The sequence below is a fragment of the Sorghum bicolor genome, chromosome 5 (assembly GCF_000003195.3).
Source record: "Sorghum bicolor cultivar BTx623 chromosome 5, Sorghum_bicolor_NCBIv3, whole genome shotgun sequence".
Classification (NCBI taxonomy): Eukaryota; Viridiplantae; Streptophyta; class Magnoliopsida; order Poales; family Poaceae; genus Sorghum; species Sorghum bicolor.
This window is the reverse complement of record NC_012874.2, coordinates 53,568,980-53,586,526: the sequence shown is the minus strand read 5'-3', so window position 1 is coordinate 53,586,526 and position 17,547 is coordinate 53,568,980. Positions and strand designations below refer to the sequence as shown.

Sequence of the window (17,547 nt, the reverse complement as noted above, 5' to 3'; positions counted from 1 at the left end):
AGCCCCATGTCGACAAGGTCACTGAGGGACTTCACAGTGCTTCGGGACTTCTTCCATTCCTTGGCCATCAGCTCAGCCCTCTTCTTGGAGTCGCTCTTCGCCATTGGAGATGTGGGAGTGATTGCGAGCTAGGAGGGTGCAGGTGATTGTAGAAGGCAAGAGCGGAAAGCTTGAAGGCAATGGCAGGGTAAGCAATGCGGGGGTACTGTCAGGATTTTATAAACCACAACTCCACCCCTCCCACTTCCCGTGTTCTTGGGAAGTGGGCGGGCCCAACGGCGGACGCGGCGCTTCGGTTTTCAATAATTATCGGCAATTAATGCGGCGGCGTTTTCGTACAAATTGATGGTTTCCTTTTCTCAAACCGCGCAAAGGGCGGCTGCACAGTTACCAGACGCAACTTTTCACGCAACCATCTGACATTGCGTCAGGAGGTCTCGTCACGTCAATCATTTATGTGGTAAGATTTTTCAAAATAAACAGACAAAAATTGGTAGAGGGTCAACAATCCAGGGACTGCACCGACCACCGAGCACTGTATGCTCGGGGACTGGTCGCCCAGTTTGTCAACACGGAAATTCAGGGACTGCACCGACCACCGAGCACTGTATGCTCGGGGACTGGTCGCCCAGTCTATCAACTTGGAAATTCAGGGACTGCACCGACCACCGAGCACTTGATGCTCGGGGACTGGTCACCCAGTCTGTTAGTTCGGGAATTCAGGGACTGCACCGACCACCTAGCACTTGATGCTTGGGGACTGGTCGCCCAGTCTGTTAGTTCGGGAATCTGCGGGCTGTACCGATCTCCGAGCATTGTACACCCGGGGACTGGTCGATTAGCTCGCTAAATTGATAAATCTATCCGATAGTAAATGAGCATGAGATGCTCGAGGACTGGATAATTTTAATTTTTTAGACCTTGCTACAAGGTTCATACTTCGCCTTCCAGCAAGCTCGGGGACTACATCGGTACGATGCATCTGGCGATGCATCTCAGATTCAAAATTACTTTGAGGACTTTTCTTTTGACCCTGGCACCACGTGCCTACGTCACCTACTACCAGGCTCGGGGACTAAGTGGGCACACTTCACCTTGCGGTGAACATGCTTGCTTTTTTGAAGATCTGTACTTTTCAGAAAAGTAAAGTGGGCACACTTCGCCGGAAAAGAAATATTTTTTCTTAAGAGCACCATGCATTCTTCGAACAATTGGCTTCTTCGATGATGATGTTGATCAAATATCTTTAGATTTGGTCAAAATACCGTTGCAACTGTTTGGGCAATTTTCATGCTGATTGAAGACGTCAAGTTTCATTGGTCGAAGAAGCTCAAGACGGCGTGTTACTTCACAATACATGGTGCTCGGGGACTAGCTGTGGGGGTATAAACCCCTATACCCTTACGGCCAGACTTGGGCCAGGAGGCTTGGCCCATTATGAGACAAGTTCATGGCTAAATCCGATAGCTCAGAGTTTCGCGCAAGGAAACAAGACGTGGAGATCAAGCAGGATTCTAGTCGGTTAGAATAGGAATTGATATCGAACTATCTATGGCAATTGTAACCGACTAGGATTAGTTTCCAGATCTGTAACCCTGCCCTCCGGACTATATAAGGAGAGGCAAGGGACCCCCCTAGGACATCATTATTCTCTCAATACAAATCAATACAACCAGACGCAGGACGTAGGTATTACGCCAACTCGGCGGCCGAACCTGGATAAAAAGCTTGTCCGTGTCTTGCGTCACCATCGAGTTCGTAGTTTGCGCACCGTCTACCGATAAACTACTACCGTGGGCATACCCTAAGGTAGACTGCCGACTAGCTTTCTTCGACAATGCTAAACAAATGGTACATGGCAGCGTGTGTCAGAAAAGCAGATGACTATCTTTATGTCCGAATTAGAAACTATCATTACTTCCGTGGTGATGATATTATTTATGTTCAATTTAATGAGCTACACCAACTATGCCACATGGACGCTCTTGACAAATCTCTAATGAGTTGTTTATGTCTGTGAGTGATTCTTTCTTTCAATAATGTCATTGTAACTTATCATGTATATATAACACTAATTACAGAAACCCGGTATACATATGCAGAAACATGATGAGGGACCTCAGAGTTAGAAATGAAAAGGAGATTGGATTTGTGGATCCAAATGTTGTATTCAAAGACCAGAAGACCCCGTATGTCTTATGGAGAACTCAAACGGAGAGAAATATCTACGAAGGTTCTTGATCACCAAAAAGACAAAAGGTATATACTTTTTCCCTACAACTTTAAGTAAGTGTCGTTATCGTGTGTACATTCTATTTAACTAATTAATCAGACCAGTATAAAGATATATACTAATTTTGCCTACATGCACACAAATGCAGCTTTCATTGGATACTAATTGTAATTGATCTCTGGCAATGTCAATTGATAATCTATGACTCGTTGAGAAAACCACAGGACGATTACCAAGAAATGATAGATATTATCCAAGGGTAACTCCGATCTCTATATATTAAAATATGCTCTTTTAACTCGATAATACATAATTAATAATGATCGCTTTATTCCTAGGGTTTGGACTGGGTTCGTGCAGAAACACCGTCCAGAGTTGAATGCAGCACTTTCAAAGACTATCTTACTTCAGTGGGTTCTACGGCAGACACCGGGCAACGATTTGTGTGGCTACTATGTGTGCAAGTTTATGACGGTCTATGCCAAAAGAACTAATATTGAGCACCTAAAAGTATGTAACATGTATATGTAATAAGGTTATTTCATTTATTTGTTGCTATTTAATAAATCCTATTCATACCTCTAACTTTTTTCTTTAATATCTATTAAAGGAGATGTGGTTGAAGGAGCAGGTGTTGGATACGGTCCGCCTAAAAGGAATTCAGGAGACAATCGCAGGATTTCTTAACGACCATGTCCTGAATCCCGGCGGCGAGTGCTACTTCAGCCCTGAGGAGCCGATGAAACCAAATCACGATGATCATTTGTACGATGCTTGAGTGGCGGAGATAAATTGTGTTGTAAATACTTTGTTCGTGATGCATTATGTGTAAATATTATATTATGGACCTATAGATACATATAATATATATATATATAGTGTTTTATAGTATATTTATATGTAATGCTTTAAATTATATAAATTATAGATACGCGTTTCATAAACTAACAGCAAACAATACGCATTCGAAAATAATAATAACATAATTGTAATCTCTAAATGGAAAACCAAAAGAAAAGAAAAGGAAAAAAGAAAAAAATCTTAGTCCCGGTTGGTAGCAACAACCGGGACTAAAAGTTGCGTCAGGGTGTGGCCAGGTGGCACACTCTGGCGCACCTTTTAGTCCCGGTTGCTGTTACCGACCGGGACTACGCGGAACCGGGACTAAAGGTGGAACTTTTTAGTTGCGAAACCTTAGCCCTGGTTCCGTAGCCGGGACTAAAGGCCCTTACCGCCTGAGGCTAAAGCTCTTCCCTGTACTAGTGCCCGGCTGGTGACGCAAGCCTGTCCACGGCACCATAGTGTTAATTAATTATTTAGGAACCATGAGGAATCATCATAGCTTAATTAATTATTTAGGAACCAAGAGGAATCAAGAGGTACCCCAACCACAAGAGCTCCTTACTATTTTCTCTTATCGAGAACGTACTGTGGATGAGTCTTAATTGTCCTTTGGAAAGGACTAGAAGTATAAAAGGATTTGTTAGATGCATTTCTAAATTCATCTTTCACTGGTTAATTTCGATAATTGCAACTGCATACATGGACTTTCTTAGCTCCGAAGGCATGGAGAGGAACTGGGGACGGAGTCATTTTTTATATGTAAGGACGAACTCGAACTCCCACAGGTCTTCGTCTTGGTCTTTGGATGGTTGAGTCAACTAATGGAGACACGATGAAAGCGACCACCAAATGCAGCAGTATAGATTCGTACCAATCCCTTGCAGCTGCAGGGAGCCTCGGCCCTTTCTGTCTCTATAAATACAACAATGCTGCGCAACAACTTCGTCACCAAACAAGCTCGATAGCTGCTCGCCGACTGCTAGCATAATAGCATATACATCAGCTAGGTGCCTGGCTACAAGTAGATCTTGTGCCGGAAAACAACAAGAAGAAACATGACCACTTCTGCCATCAAGCCCCTGACTGTCCTATTCTTTTTCTTGGCCGTCTCTCCTCGCGGTAAGGCCTAGTTTATTTTACCAAAAATTTTAGATTCACCGTCACATCCTATCTTGCGGCATATACATGGAGTATTAAATATAAATGAAAATAAAAACTAATTACACAGTTTACCTGTAATTTGTGAGACGAATCTTTTGAACCTAGTTAGTCTATGATTGGACAATTGTCAAATAAAAATGAAAGTGCTACGGTAACTGGAATCCCAAAATTTTGCCAACTAAACAAGGCCAAAGCCTTGCAAATCCGCCAGCAGCTGATTGTGCAACCTTTCACTAGCGGGCATATATGTTTGCGTAGAGGAAAGGAAACTTCGATAGATGCCATTTGCCGTAGTATATTGATCATATGTATACATTATTCCTTGGTACCCACAGAGTACTGTTATGCTAATTATTGGTCATATCCCTGAAAGATTCCAGCATTTCTTAACTATTACGTGCTCAGCGACAGGTACCAATGGTGAGCCATGCGGCACGTCCAGCATCCAGGTGCAGACCATCAACACGGGAGCGACGGCGGCCGGCGGCGACACGGTGTTCGAGGTCCAGGTGAAAAACCTGTGCCCATGCAGCGTCAGGAACGTGCGCGTCGATGGCGGCGGCTTCGCGACGACGGTGGAGGTCGACACAAACCTGTTCCGCTCAGTCGACGGCAGTGTCTACCTGGTGAACGCCGGCGAGCCCATCGCGAGCATGGGCACCGTGAGCTTCCGCTACGCCTGGGACCACTTCTTCCAGATGACTCCTAGGAGCTTGGAGGTCGAGGGCCAGTGTTAGCTAGCTACCAAAGTCGTCGCAAGCTGGTTGCCATGCATGTTGGGGTATAATGTGTCGGCTATATGTAAGTTGTCGTCTTTGATTTACAGTGTAAACAATAACGCATAAGTACAGTGCAAAAGGGTGTTAGCTAGCTAGAGAGAGAACGAAAAACCGTCTCCTCCGGCCTATAGCAGTGTATAATGTATAAGAATTTTGCATTAAAGTGTTCACGTTCCTAGAGCAAACTTTCGGAATGGAGTGCTATGTAGATATATGATCGTACAAACACTACGATATATATAAATTCTCAAAGTTTGGCAGCCTAAAGACAACAATATGCTGCCAAGATGCTTGCATAATTGTTTCTCGAAAAAAACGCTTGCATAATCTTTTCCTTTGAGGCACCCACTGATTGCTTTGTTTATAATTATTTTATTTTTAACATTTTTAAACTTATTTCTAAAAATAACGTGCTAACTTTTATTTTTGTTTCTAACCATTTTGGTCACGCCAATAATGTCCTGCGACTGGAAAACATTGATACACCATATGTATTGGTGTGGCAAGATATAAACTCTCAAACGTGAAAATCTAAAATGATAAAGTTTATTGTGGAAATTTCAGTTGGCGCGGCAGTATTACTTGTCACACCATCCGGACTAGCGTGGCAAGCTACACTTTAGAAAAATAGTATCTTTTTTTACAGCATGGGATGGAGATGGTTTTGATAAGAAAACTATAACTCTCGAGGAGATCTTGCAGCTTTCTAATTTTAAGTTTTTCATTAAAATCGTTAAGATGTTCAAAATATTAATACAAAGATTTAGCAACAAATTAAGCTGTACTAGAGTATATCACCTTAGAAAAATTATATATTTTGCATAGAACATCAAATTAAGATGGATTTTATAAAAAAATTATAGCCCTTGGCAAGATCTGCAATTTTATAGTTTTGAACTTTTTATTTGCTAACATGCCTAAGAAAACTATAGCTCTACACGTGATCTAAAACTTCTATATATCAAACCGCAGACAGTAGAAGAATAACTACTTCATCTAGCTAAGCCCTACTCACACAAGTAGAGAAGCTAGCCAGGGTCCCGGTTCCCAACCCCCTTTAGAACCAGGAGGTCAAGTTGTTTCTTGGGTTAAAAAAATATGTGGCTGTGGAGATTTGAACCCCACTTTAGGCCTTGCCCACCATCTCAGCTCTCACCACTAGGGATGAAAATGGTACGGATATTTTCCGACCGTATTCAAGTCCGAATTTGTTTAGAGGGGTTGAGATCTATCCGTATTCGAGTCCGAGTGTTTAATATCCGATACCGTATCCGTATCCGAATACTTAAATCGTAGATTTATGATGTCGACATCAAATTGTATCTTATCCGACATTGTTGATATTATCCGTATTCGAATGCGAATCCGACGTAAAAATATGAAAACAAATATGATATCAGTGATATCCGTTCGTATCCGATCCATTTTGACATGCTTATTGGAGTTGCCTGTGGAGTTGGGCCTGCAGCGGGTGATCTTGGAGCTTGACTGCCAAGGCCTGATGAAACTGATCAAGGACCCTGCAGCGATGAGATCCTCTATTCGAGGGCTGTGTTTCGATATTTCAGAGCTTGGGAAGAGTTTTAGTGATTTTCGGGTGGAGTGGGTTCGTAGAGAAGCGAATTCAGTGGCTCATATTTGTGCCCATATGGTCTCAGCCACTGAACGATGCTTATTTTGGTTAGATTTGATACCGGACTAGCTAATTGATTTAGCTGCCGGAGATTGCATTTCTTCCAGGATATAATAAAGCTCTGAATTCTCAAAAAAAAAAGCTCTCACCACACATAGACTAGTTTTTTTACAATTCGCTCCGGAGGCATCTTTATTCTGGGTTTGTTTCACAAGTCGGGACTAAAACTTTTGGTCCTGGCACATCTTGAGTAACCGTTACAAACCAGGACTAAAGAGTAGAATTAGTCCTATAGTTTGTACTATAAACGGAGACTATAAAGGTCCAATCCGATCCAATCCTTCTTTTAGTCACGGTTACAATTTGTAAATTGGGACTAAATGTTTTTTTGGTTATCGATGAAAGATGGTTTATCTTCAGACCCACGGGGTATGCCAGGTAGGCCACGGCACACCCTGTGGGTCAGCTTTCTACTTATAACACTCTATTTAGCTACATATAAAAGTTTGCAACAATAAACATTTGTATGCCTTGCTAGCCCAATGGTATGTCTTTTGGTCTTAAACTAAGAGGTCGTAGGTTCAAACCTTAGCAGCTCCAATTTTTGTCTTCATTTCATTTATTTATTTTCTGTTTTTTGCCCCTTTAAAATTAACTATGTTAAATATATTTATTTCTTTAGTTTTTATATTTATTTCATCTTTGTTATGTCCTGTAAAACCTCACCTGTAAATAGTTTTTAATTTCTAGTCTTTTATCCCCTCGATATATTAATGTTTTGTCCTTTACTTTCTAGTTTTATTTATCTTAAGTTGTTGTTTTTTATATGTGACACATCATGAAATAAAATAATAAATAAAAATTATATAACTTTGGCTATGTTTTATATCACTTATCAATAGCTATGGACAATGACATTTTAATTTTCTATTTTCTTTTGTAACTTCTAAAATTAAGTATGGATTAGTTTTTTCTATTCTTTTTATCCCCTCGTGTTGTATCCCATGACACCCTATGTGTCTTTATTTTTTATTTTTTTATACCCTCTAGATATTCTAACTATAAATAACATATTTCATCCTTTCTTTTGCTATCTTTTCATCCCATCTTGTTGTAAGTCTCTTTTATGGCTATTATTTCGAATTATTTGTATTTCTTTTTTATATCATATTTTGTTATAGTTTTTAGCTAATCTTTAAATTTAAGGCTTGGCCTTGTTTACTTCCACCTCAAAACCTAAAATTTTTCAAGATTCTCTGTCACATCGAATCTTTAGACGCATGCATGGAGTATTAAATATCGAATCTTTAGATGCATGGAGTATAGTTTGGTCAAAATTTACGAGACGAATCTTTTGAGCCTAGTTAGTCCATGGTTGGACAATAATTACCACAAACAAACGAAAGTGTTATAGTGTCACAAAATTTTTTCGTTGAAAAACTAAACACGGCCAATTGTGTTATTTAATACACATGGTTTTACTAAATTAGTAGTAGTTTTACCGAATTGGAAGTGGTTTTACCGAATTGCGTAATTTTTTTGAGCGGCATACTCTACAATAAAATCCTAGGGCCGCCACTGTTTATCTACTAGTGTCGTTAAAGCAGGCAGCACAGAAGAAATATATCTCGAATAATCTGTCAAATATTATCCTTGACCCCGTTGCTAGGTCTACCCTTTTACGTGATATTTGTATACTTCTCCACAGAAAGCCATAATTATACATATATATTGCTGATCGGTCGCTAACATGCATATAGTAGTATAACTTAGCGAACCTGCCAACAGCAGAGTAGCAGATCAGAGAGCATCTTCGTGTATATATATATCATCTGAAGAGGCTGTGCTGCTCTACCAGCCTACCCAATCCATGTATATATTCCTGCACGAATCGATTCGAACAACAATAATGGGTTCGTTAGATGCTCACGGTTCATGAATGAGTGACCAGGATGAAAGACAGACGAGGTGTGTAACTGGTACGTGAACATTATCTTAAGTTTTGCTAGTACCGTGAAAGTTTTATCAATGTCCGAAATCCACATGTCTTTTTTCTAAGACAAGATCAAAGTGAAACTTTCGGTCTATCTATATTAACAAAAAAGGAGTAAACTAATAAGAAACTGTACAAACACTCTACAACATGGCAACCACCCACGCAACCTTAGGAAAACCATACAACCATCAGAAATGAAATTGTGCGCGTCTACAACCAATTATATCTATGATGTGATGCTTGGTGAAGGATTATTTGTGAGTGGCTAAGGCACTTGCTGCCGCTAATGTGATAATAACATGGCGAGATCTTGACGTGTGCCTTGGGTGTATGGTGAGGGTTGAGTCGATCAGATAGAATTCTACGATGAGTCTTTGAGGCAAGTCTTGCTAAATGGGTATAACCTGAGCGACCCTTGTGAGATGTACTCGGGTACCAGTTAGTGGTATAGATTCTCCATGGGGCAAACCCCTAGAATAGAGGTGCTATTGAAGCACAAGGCGTTCATAACCTATAGAAGATTTCTAGTTTGGTCAACCTAAAGACTTATATGTTCTGAGAACTGGTTCATAGGAACCATTACACACCACTCGCTCCCATGGGTGGGAGACAGATGTGAACTGACCTGCATGCCACTACTGCTAGGTTGAAGTAGTTGACACTGTTGGGACGTGAGGTCATTTGGACCCAAACCCTCTGAAGACGCATAGTGACCTTAGTGGCCCGGTATTGTGTTTCACAATCTCAGTGTGCCGGTGGACTCTGAGGTGCCTCAGGGCTGATTGGTAGGGTGGTATTGTTCTAGATTAGAAAGCAACCTGGAATCAGCCTAGGCAAGGCACTGCCAATGATGGTTATGTTGTGGGTTCTAGTATAAATCACTGTAAAATTTCTGGTTGATCGATCGATACATAGTCATTCTTTTATGCTATAGACCTTCTCTATGTTACTACTTGACTAAAGAGAGGAGTCCTTTCTTCTTCTTCTTCTTCTTCTTCTTCTTCTTCTTCTTCTTCTTCTTCTTCTTCCCTTGGGTGTTATTTGGATTCTGATATGAGCAAATGAGGAAAGGTATGATAAGGAGTCATCCTTGTTGCCTAGAGGGCGAGAGTGTAGGTGAGATGGTTGGATGGATGTGTGGATGAGATGGGTTAAAAACTTGGAATTACTTATAACATATTCATTAATTTCAGATAGGAAAACTATAGCCACATATAGGTTCTTTTCCTCTACCGTTGCATTTCACTTACCACAAAAGCAACGCAAAGCATAAAATGGAAGTCAGTGGCCAATACAAATCGTACTAATAGTTATTAGGTGTTGAGTACGATGACCAGGCTGATGGAACAGAGGATTAGAGGTGTTCGCTCTATGCTCAAGGTTCCTTTGGAGAAGACATCTTCTCCTGCTAGATGTTTCGCCTACTCTGATGCTGCTTTGGATGCTATGTGACTCTGATGATTCTGCCAAGTGGCAATGTAATAAATAATTAACCTTTCTATAGTACTTCTAAGATAGGAATTCCATGTATGACCTGTGGTAACAACTATTATTTGATAATATGATGGCATGATCACCTAGGACTATCACATTATAATTTGTATTTGTGGATATCCCTTCATGGAAATCATGGATTCTTACACCCACCAAACATCCCCTTCCTGCTTCCTCTTCCTACTTTTCCCCTTTACCACTACCACGACCACTAGTTTGAATCTGGGATCCCTCGCCCATCCTACCTCACACACCTCCTTGGATGGTCGCTATGTCCGTGATCCATTGCAGAGGCAAAATAACCCTAGCATGAGAGGGTGATGCCTAATGTTGTGGCCTCGCCACAAGATACCACCACCCAATGCCCCTGTGCCACTTTTGACTAGCCGCTGATCCAATTTGAAGAATTGGAACACACGCAAGCCTTGTCAGATTGCCTACACATACCCCCAAATGCCATGTAACATCCACCATTGTCACCATGGTAAAAAGTTACTATTAGACCATGACCCGGGTGCTTACAAACCCTAGACACTCCACTGCCACCAGTGGCTCCACCACTCACCAACTGAGGCACTAGAGGAGATTACGAGAAGAAGAGGAGGCCCAACACGTGGAGCCACCATTGCTGGGAGCCACTGGAGTAGAGCATGCTGACCTGAACAATGTTATTGGCCACTAATACATAGTTAGACCATCAACATTCCACCCAAAGTCAATGTAAAGACAAACAATACACCAAATCAGGCGAGGAAGGGTCGAGCACCTTAGTTATGATGTGACGTACCTCACTGCATCCTTGTCGAGCCCATAGCACCTTCGTAGCAATTGTTTCATGGGAGCCATGCCTTCACTAGACCATTATCGTGCCCAATGTCACGGAGAAAACTTCACTGTGCAAAATGGTCGCCAGAGCAGCCCTTTTTGGCACCCCTATAAACCTAGCTCCTAGCATCAAACCGAGCCAGTAGGCATTCCAACAAGCCCCGCCTACAAAAGCAATCATGCTACCATGGCCATGATCTCCCTAGCCACCAAGCTGAGAGCCAAGCCATTGGTTTTGCCCCTTCACCATCACAACAAAGCCCTTAGAGCCCTTAGTTGCACCTCCATCCCCCAATCAAGCCTCGCTATGCAAGCTCGTCACCAGCACATGGGTGAGACCCATATTCTGGACCTAGAGGCATGGACAAGAGGGCTCACTCCCTCCTTTTTGCCCTCGTGTGCACACCATGAGTTCCAAGGTGGCATGAACCCTGCCCACCATGGACTAGCCTGCGGTCCATAGCACACTAGCCCCACATCCACCATGAGATTGGCTCCATGAGCCAAGGCCCATTAGGAGCATAGAATGCCACACGGATAGCTGAGACACATGATACGTGTTTTTCTCCTTTTTCTTTTTTAAAAATGATTAATCTTAGAAAACTCATAAGAAATTCATACGACCTTAGAAAAATATGAAATTAGTATCCAAGTTTTTCTAAAAATGAGTTCTACAACATACGTTCCTGATGGCTATCCCTAGTCTATTACTTACATAATTTCTTGTCTACATATTTGAGTGCATTTAAATCTTTTGAATTTTTATTGGCTCTTTGTGAGTATCCATAGAAGTCACTTATCGCAACCACTGTCTCTTTGACAGCTTCGGAGTTGTTCCATCCTAACGAGGAGGACCATGACTATATACACTGAGGACCTCGGAGATGACTTGTTCGAAGGTGCCACATTCCATCCAACCTCCACCCAACTTGTAGAATCCTATTAGCCATGCAATATAATGCTAGTGCTTTACTTTTTGCATAGATTCTGGTGATAGGTTGCATGTTAGAGAATTCCTCGAGCCTATACCTTGTCGTAACCTTACAGCTGCAAACCAGCTGAAAGGATACACACTTGCTTCACAAAGACTTGATATTTATTTCTACTGCTATGCATGATATCTGGTGATGTGATGCATATAGTGTAGACATGCTTATGTGTGGACTAGGCACTTGTCTTGGGTGTGTTGTAAGGGTCGAGTCAATAGATAGGGTGACATGATGAGTCATTGGACGAGTCTTGCTAGGGGAGTGTGACTTGAGCCTCTCCAAAGGTACCTACGGCATGTACCGGTGAGACAAGTAGATCCAAGGGTGTTTAATAGTTAATAAACAGTTTAAGAGGTGTAGAAATATAAAATGTGATTCCATTGTCTTCTGATGATGTCGTTATGCATTGTGAACACTTAACATCACCATGTTGTTACAGAAAACACCGAGCTTTAGATTTATCTTTGCATCAGATGCTTTCTTACAACTAAAACTTATGTTTATTATAGTAATTAATCTATTAATTCTAGGTATGTAATATTTTTATAATAGCTATGTATTGTTATCATCTATCACCCATAAAAATCTTAGTTTCAAATTAAGTGTTTGGTGCACCACCAAATAATTATGGGCATGTCTAACTATTTATTAACTATTAAACAAGCCTAAAACTAGGTAAATCAATAACTCAGTCATACATGCTCCGATAAAGCTGAATTATTTTCATTACTCAAGTATACAATGAGTAGCCTACCACTAAAATTTCACCACAACTGGAGTATAGGAGCTGCAATTATGAATGAAACAGGGAAACACATAGATCTACAACTACAACAAAAACTTTTAATTAAAGCATATTATATATCTATTGCAGAGGTCTACTCATGTGGAGTCAAAAAAACTAGATTTTTCTTTTTTATAATTTTTATATGATTTTATACATTTTTTTAAAGTTTTAACCAGTTCATGAAATAAAAAAAAGAGCATGTGGCACCACTTCAGTGGCCACATTGGCAGCAGAGTCCTATGTGGTCTACTTTGAATGGTGACTAGAACATAGGCGTAGTTCATATGAACCTAGATGAGCGAAAAAAATGTTTGTGGACCTAGGAGGAAAAGTTTAGGACCCACAACGCAATTCACTCTTATTTAAAATAAGTAAAAAGTAAGTTAATTTTTCTTTATTTGGCGTGCAGTAAACATAAGTCATAGGTTGCACTGAGCTAATGTGTATTCAGCATCAAACTGTGCCAAATTTATTCTTATTCCACTACTCATATATATATGAACGCTATCCGCTCTATGGTTTGCCAAGCTTACAAGACAAAAGCAAAATCCTGGCCAAAGCTTATGCCCTCCTGGTCGTAATGTGCTTGCTTGAGTTATACTTCAGAAGTCACATGAACTTCACACTTATTTGTTCTCCTGTTTTGTTTACTACGGAAAGGAATCCCTTTTTAGAGCACCAGCTTCTATTGTGCTAGCTGGCATGTCCTTGATGATTAGCCCCTAAGGAAACTGTTATTCAAGGCGATATTCTTGATTATTGTTTCTATATTTAAAAGGTAAAAAGACCTAACGTTCCATTCTGATATTCAGTAACCATTAAGATTTATGGAACGACCTGCATTGAGGAAAGTTAATGATGGCATGTAGACATGTTTCATTATGTTATTTTTTAGCGACACTAGGGAGGCATTTTTTTTTCCTCTTTTCATGTATCTAAATGGGGCCTTCAAATTAATTCTTCTAAGACACATTAGAGAAAGGATAAATCTTCAAAATTCATAAATCAGCAAGATAGACTCCAATCAGTAATGATAATAATAGCCATTGGATATAATTTATTTTCTAAATATTACATATTTTTGCATTAGGAAAAACAATATAAAGTAAACTTGAAATTTACATCAAAATTACATATCCCGCTCCACCATTATAAAACATAATCCAAAGTAACCTTTTAATTTTTATAAATTACAAATGTGCCATTGTGATACATAACCTTAGTAACCCCTTTAATGCATCTAATTGATATTTTTGCATTGTTAACATGTAAACTAAAATATTCAGAATTTGCATCTAAATTACAAATGTAAGGTATTATGAAATGTTTAAATAACCATAAGTTATTCATTATATGAGTTTCTAAATTAAAGTACCCACTTATATCAATATTAATATATAAGAAACAAACTTAATAGCACATGTTCCATCCTGCATAAATGAGCAATAAAAGTATATTTGTATATGTTTTGGCAAACATTCCTTAACGACACATATATGAAAATTATACTAGCTAGAACTTCATTTGTAGTTGTGTTAATATCCATGACCATAATTTATGCAATTTGTCTTTTCAATATACAAATAAATTTATATATTTTTGCAGAGATAGATATGATATATCTTTATTGATAGTATAATGTAAGGACTACTATTTTTATAAAATATACTACTGCACATATAGTGTTTTATATATATAAATAATCTATTTGTTGAAAGGTGCAGGATGTCACACCTTGGTTTTCAGTTTTATTTTAGAATAAACATTATTTTTAGGTTTACATATTAAAAACTTCTTCAGGTTAGCATTGTTATTGGTCGTTCCTAGAACTCACTTTAAGCTCACTACCATCTTGAGAGACTTGATGCAGACTTAATGACCTTTTATACCAGTGTAGTAATAAATAAGAGTGCAGTTTATGACCTAATATTCTCATTGTAAATAAATACAAAATGATAGCCTTAAATTAAAAAGTTTATTTGGCATAAGAGTTTGAACTTAATTAATGGAAAAAAAAATCTACCAACTAATAACTATAAGCTAAAGTTCCAATGTTCAAGACACATGTAAGTGCCACGTAGAATAGAAAAACTATGTATATGGAGGTAAAAAATTGTGAAGTAACTAATAATGTCATCACAATCGGATATATATAGCGTCCATAGAGCATCTACACAGGTATTACTACTGGGTAACAATTTATCTACTTTTGGGTACTAACAAATCTAATACTGATGTTCTTTAAGATAACACTGTAGCCCGTGCAAAAGCACATATTTGGTGCACTAGTTCAACCAAATTATATTACTAAATATGTTTTGTTTGTCCTCGTATGAAATACTACTACAATTGGGGTTGTTACAAAAAAATGATGATCATATACTACAAAAAGAATGACCTAATAACTTTGTAGAAAGTGCAAATTATTAATGTATACTTAACCTATGCACGTCCATACCTTCCAATGATCAAGTTACCTTAGAGTACTGCTGGTATTTTTAATATCCCTCATGACAAAATTACTTTTATCCAAAAGTGAGCTGCAAGTAAGGTACTAAACATCATGCATGTCTCATTTTCCGTTTGAAGCTTTTGCTGTTTCCAATGGCATATATCCATGGACGTCCTTAGCTGTTAAGGAAAGGAGTTGAAGTCATTTCTATATGTAACTAGATATAACTTCAAATACAGGTGTACGGACTACTCTCTTCGAATCTGTAGATCCTTGTCGCCGTCTATAAAATAGAACGTTGCTGCGTTCGTAGTCCCATCCTCAAAAACAACAAATAGCTAGAGTCGCTAGAGATATCATCGAGACTCACACTCACCCATACAAAGTAAGCAGAAGACGGCTACTGGCCTCCTAAAGGAAGAGCAAGAAACATGGCCACTTGCCACCAGCTTCAGCCGATCCTCACTATTGTGGTCTTCACCATCTTTGTGATAGGTACGGTAACTCCCACAGTTGATTTGAACAAGCGTGTTGTGTTTGTAGTTCCATACTTGCAGAGTAACTCTACCTGATGAACTACATATGTAATCTAGAATGATTACCTACATTCCAGAAATTTTACACATGAAGGCCTTGTTTGGATGTTGTTGGATTCACTTTAATCCATGTGTGTTGGTGTGGATTGGGGTGGAATTTAGTTTAAGTTCCATTCCAATCCACCTTAACACATGCGGATTGATATGAATCAGACAACATCCAAACAAGACGGAAAAGATTGTTTCTTCATATTTATATATACCCACATACAGTAGACTCCACATACATTGTATATAACAAATACATGCATGATCAGGAGCAAATGGCGAGCGATGCAACACGTCAAGCATCCAGGTGGACACCATCAACACCGGCACGATAGTGCCCGGCGGCGACACCATCTTCGTGGTGGAGGTGAAGAACCAGTGTCCATGCGCCGTCAGGAACGTGCGCCTCGACGGCATGGGCTTCGCGACCACAGTGGACGTGGATCCGGCGGCGTTCCGCGCCGACGACGGTGGCGTCTACCTGGTGAACGGCGGCCAGCCAATCGCCAGTATGGCCACCGTCAGCTTCCAGTATGCCTGGGACCATTTCTTCCAGATGCCTCCAAGGAGCTTGGAGGTCGACGGCCCGTGCTAGCTACGAGGAGGACGAAGCATGCATGGTGCCCCTCGCTATCCTATAAAAACTGAACATGTGTTTCGCTGCTGGTGTTTTGTTCTGGTGTCCAGCTTAAATATGTATTGTCTTCCTTCATCGTACAGTGTTCTAGTGGACTAAGTATAGTTTTTATTTCAGTATGTTGAGAGACAAAGAGAGATGTCGGTGAGTTCTAGAGAGAGAGAGACAGAGATGCAAGGTGCTGTTCGACGAAGCTTGGTATGTTTGGTACATGTAAACTGGAGGTGTGACGATGATACTACTACTAATATATATGCGACAAACTTCAGTGAGTTTGGGACATAGAAATTTTGTCTAATATGCTGTTAAATTCATGAGTCTTGCAAAATTTAAAGACTGATAAGGTTTACAGTATGGATGGAAGGGGAATCACCTGAAATATTGAATTTTGTAACAATGTATAATAGAAGTGAATTTTTTTACTCTATGATGAAATATATTTAGAAGTTCTAAAGCACATTGGAACCATAGATATAGATGTTACCGAATGAATGTAGCTGGCTCGATACTTGATCGTTACAAAAGATTGCTTGCACACGGAGTTCCAAATGTGCTTCAGGGATATAGTATATCAAGTCACTTAATTAATTAGTCAAGTATTTTTTTTTCAGTCACCAAGTTCGCTTTCTGTCTAAAAAGATGTAATCAGTGATACATTCCTAGCCCCCAACATACTCAACACTCTTATATTATATTCAATGCTAGAAGCTTCGTGCATGCCTTCCTTCAAGCAGGAGCTTGTCTTTAGTTAAAACATGTTTGAGCTTAAAAAATTCCCTGTACTGCAAAAAAAAATCTCATCATCAAAAAATGTAACGCGGAATGATACAAAACAAATAATGCACGTAGGGGACCTATACAGTCAGTGGTGCCATTTTCATTTTTTTTTCTTACAAAAAGTTTTAGTACCCGACTATAAATTAAGTTTTCTCATACAGTGCCTTGCACACATGGAAACAACTTTTCCAACGTTTCTATATACTACTATTGCACACACGCTTATGTCGTCTCTACGTTCCAATGGGAACAAAAAACCATTTGTACGTAATTGGAAAAAACTAAGACTGGTATTTCAAGTTTACATGTGTGTTATACTATGACCAAAAAAGATATTTTTGTCATTAGATAGGTTGA

At 39.6% G+C, this 17,547-nt stretch overlaps 2 protein-coding genes across 3 annotated transcripts; both read left to right on the top strand.

The window, feature by feature from the left end:
• On the top strand, positions 4,026 to 5,205 carry LOC8055009 (TPD1 protein homolog 1). 2 transcript variants are annotated; one of them, XM_002450733.2, is made up of 2 exons: positions 4,026 to 4,195; positions 4,649 to 5,205. In XM_002450733.2, exons 1-2 carry the CDS (start codon positions 4,132 to 4,134, stop codon positions 4,972 to 4,974), a joined length of 390 nt encoding a protein of 129 aa, XP_002450778.1. In that variant the 5' UTR covers positions 4,026 to 4,131; the 3' UTR covers positions 4,975 to 5,205. The 2 variants fall into 2 exon arrangements, with proteins under 2 accessions (XP_002450778.1, XP_021317240.1); XM_021461565.1 differs by having other exon boundaries at positions 4,643 to 5,205.
• On the top strand, positions 15,327 to 16,693 carry LOC8083100 (protein TAPETUM DETERMINANT 1). The gene is made up of 2 exons (XM_002450732.2): positions 15,327 to 15,687; positions 16,046 to 16,693. The coding sequence occupies exons 1-2, from the start codon at positions 15,624 to 15,626 to the stop codon at positions 16,369 to 16,371; spliced, it is 390 nt and encodes a 129-aa protein (XP_002450777.1). The 5' UTR covers positions 15,327 to 15,623; the 3' UTR covers positions 16,372 to 16,693.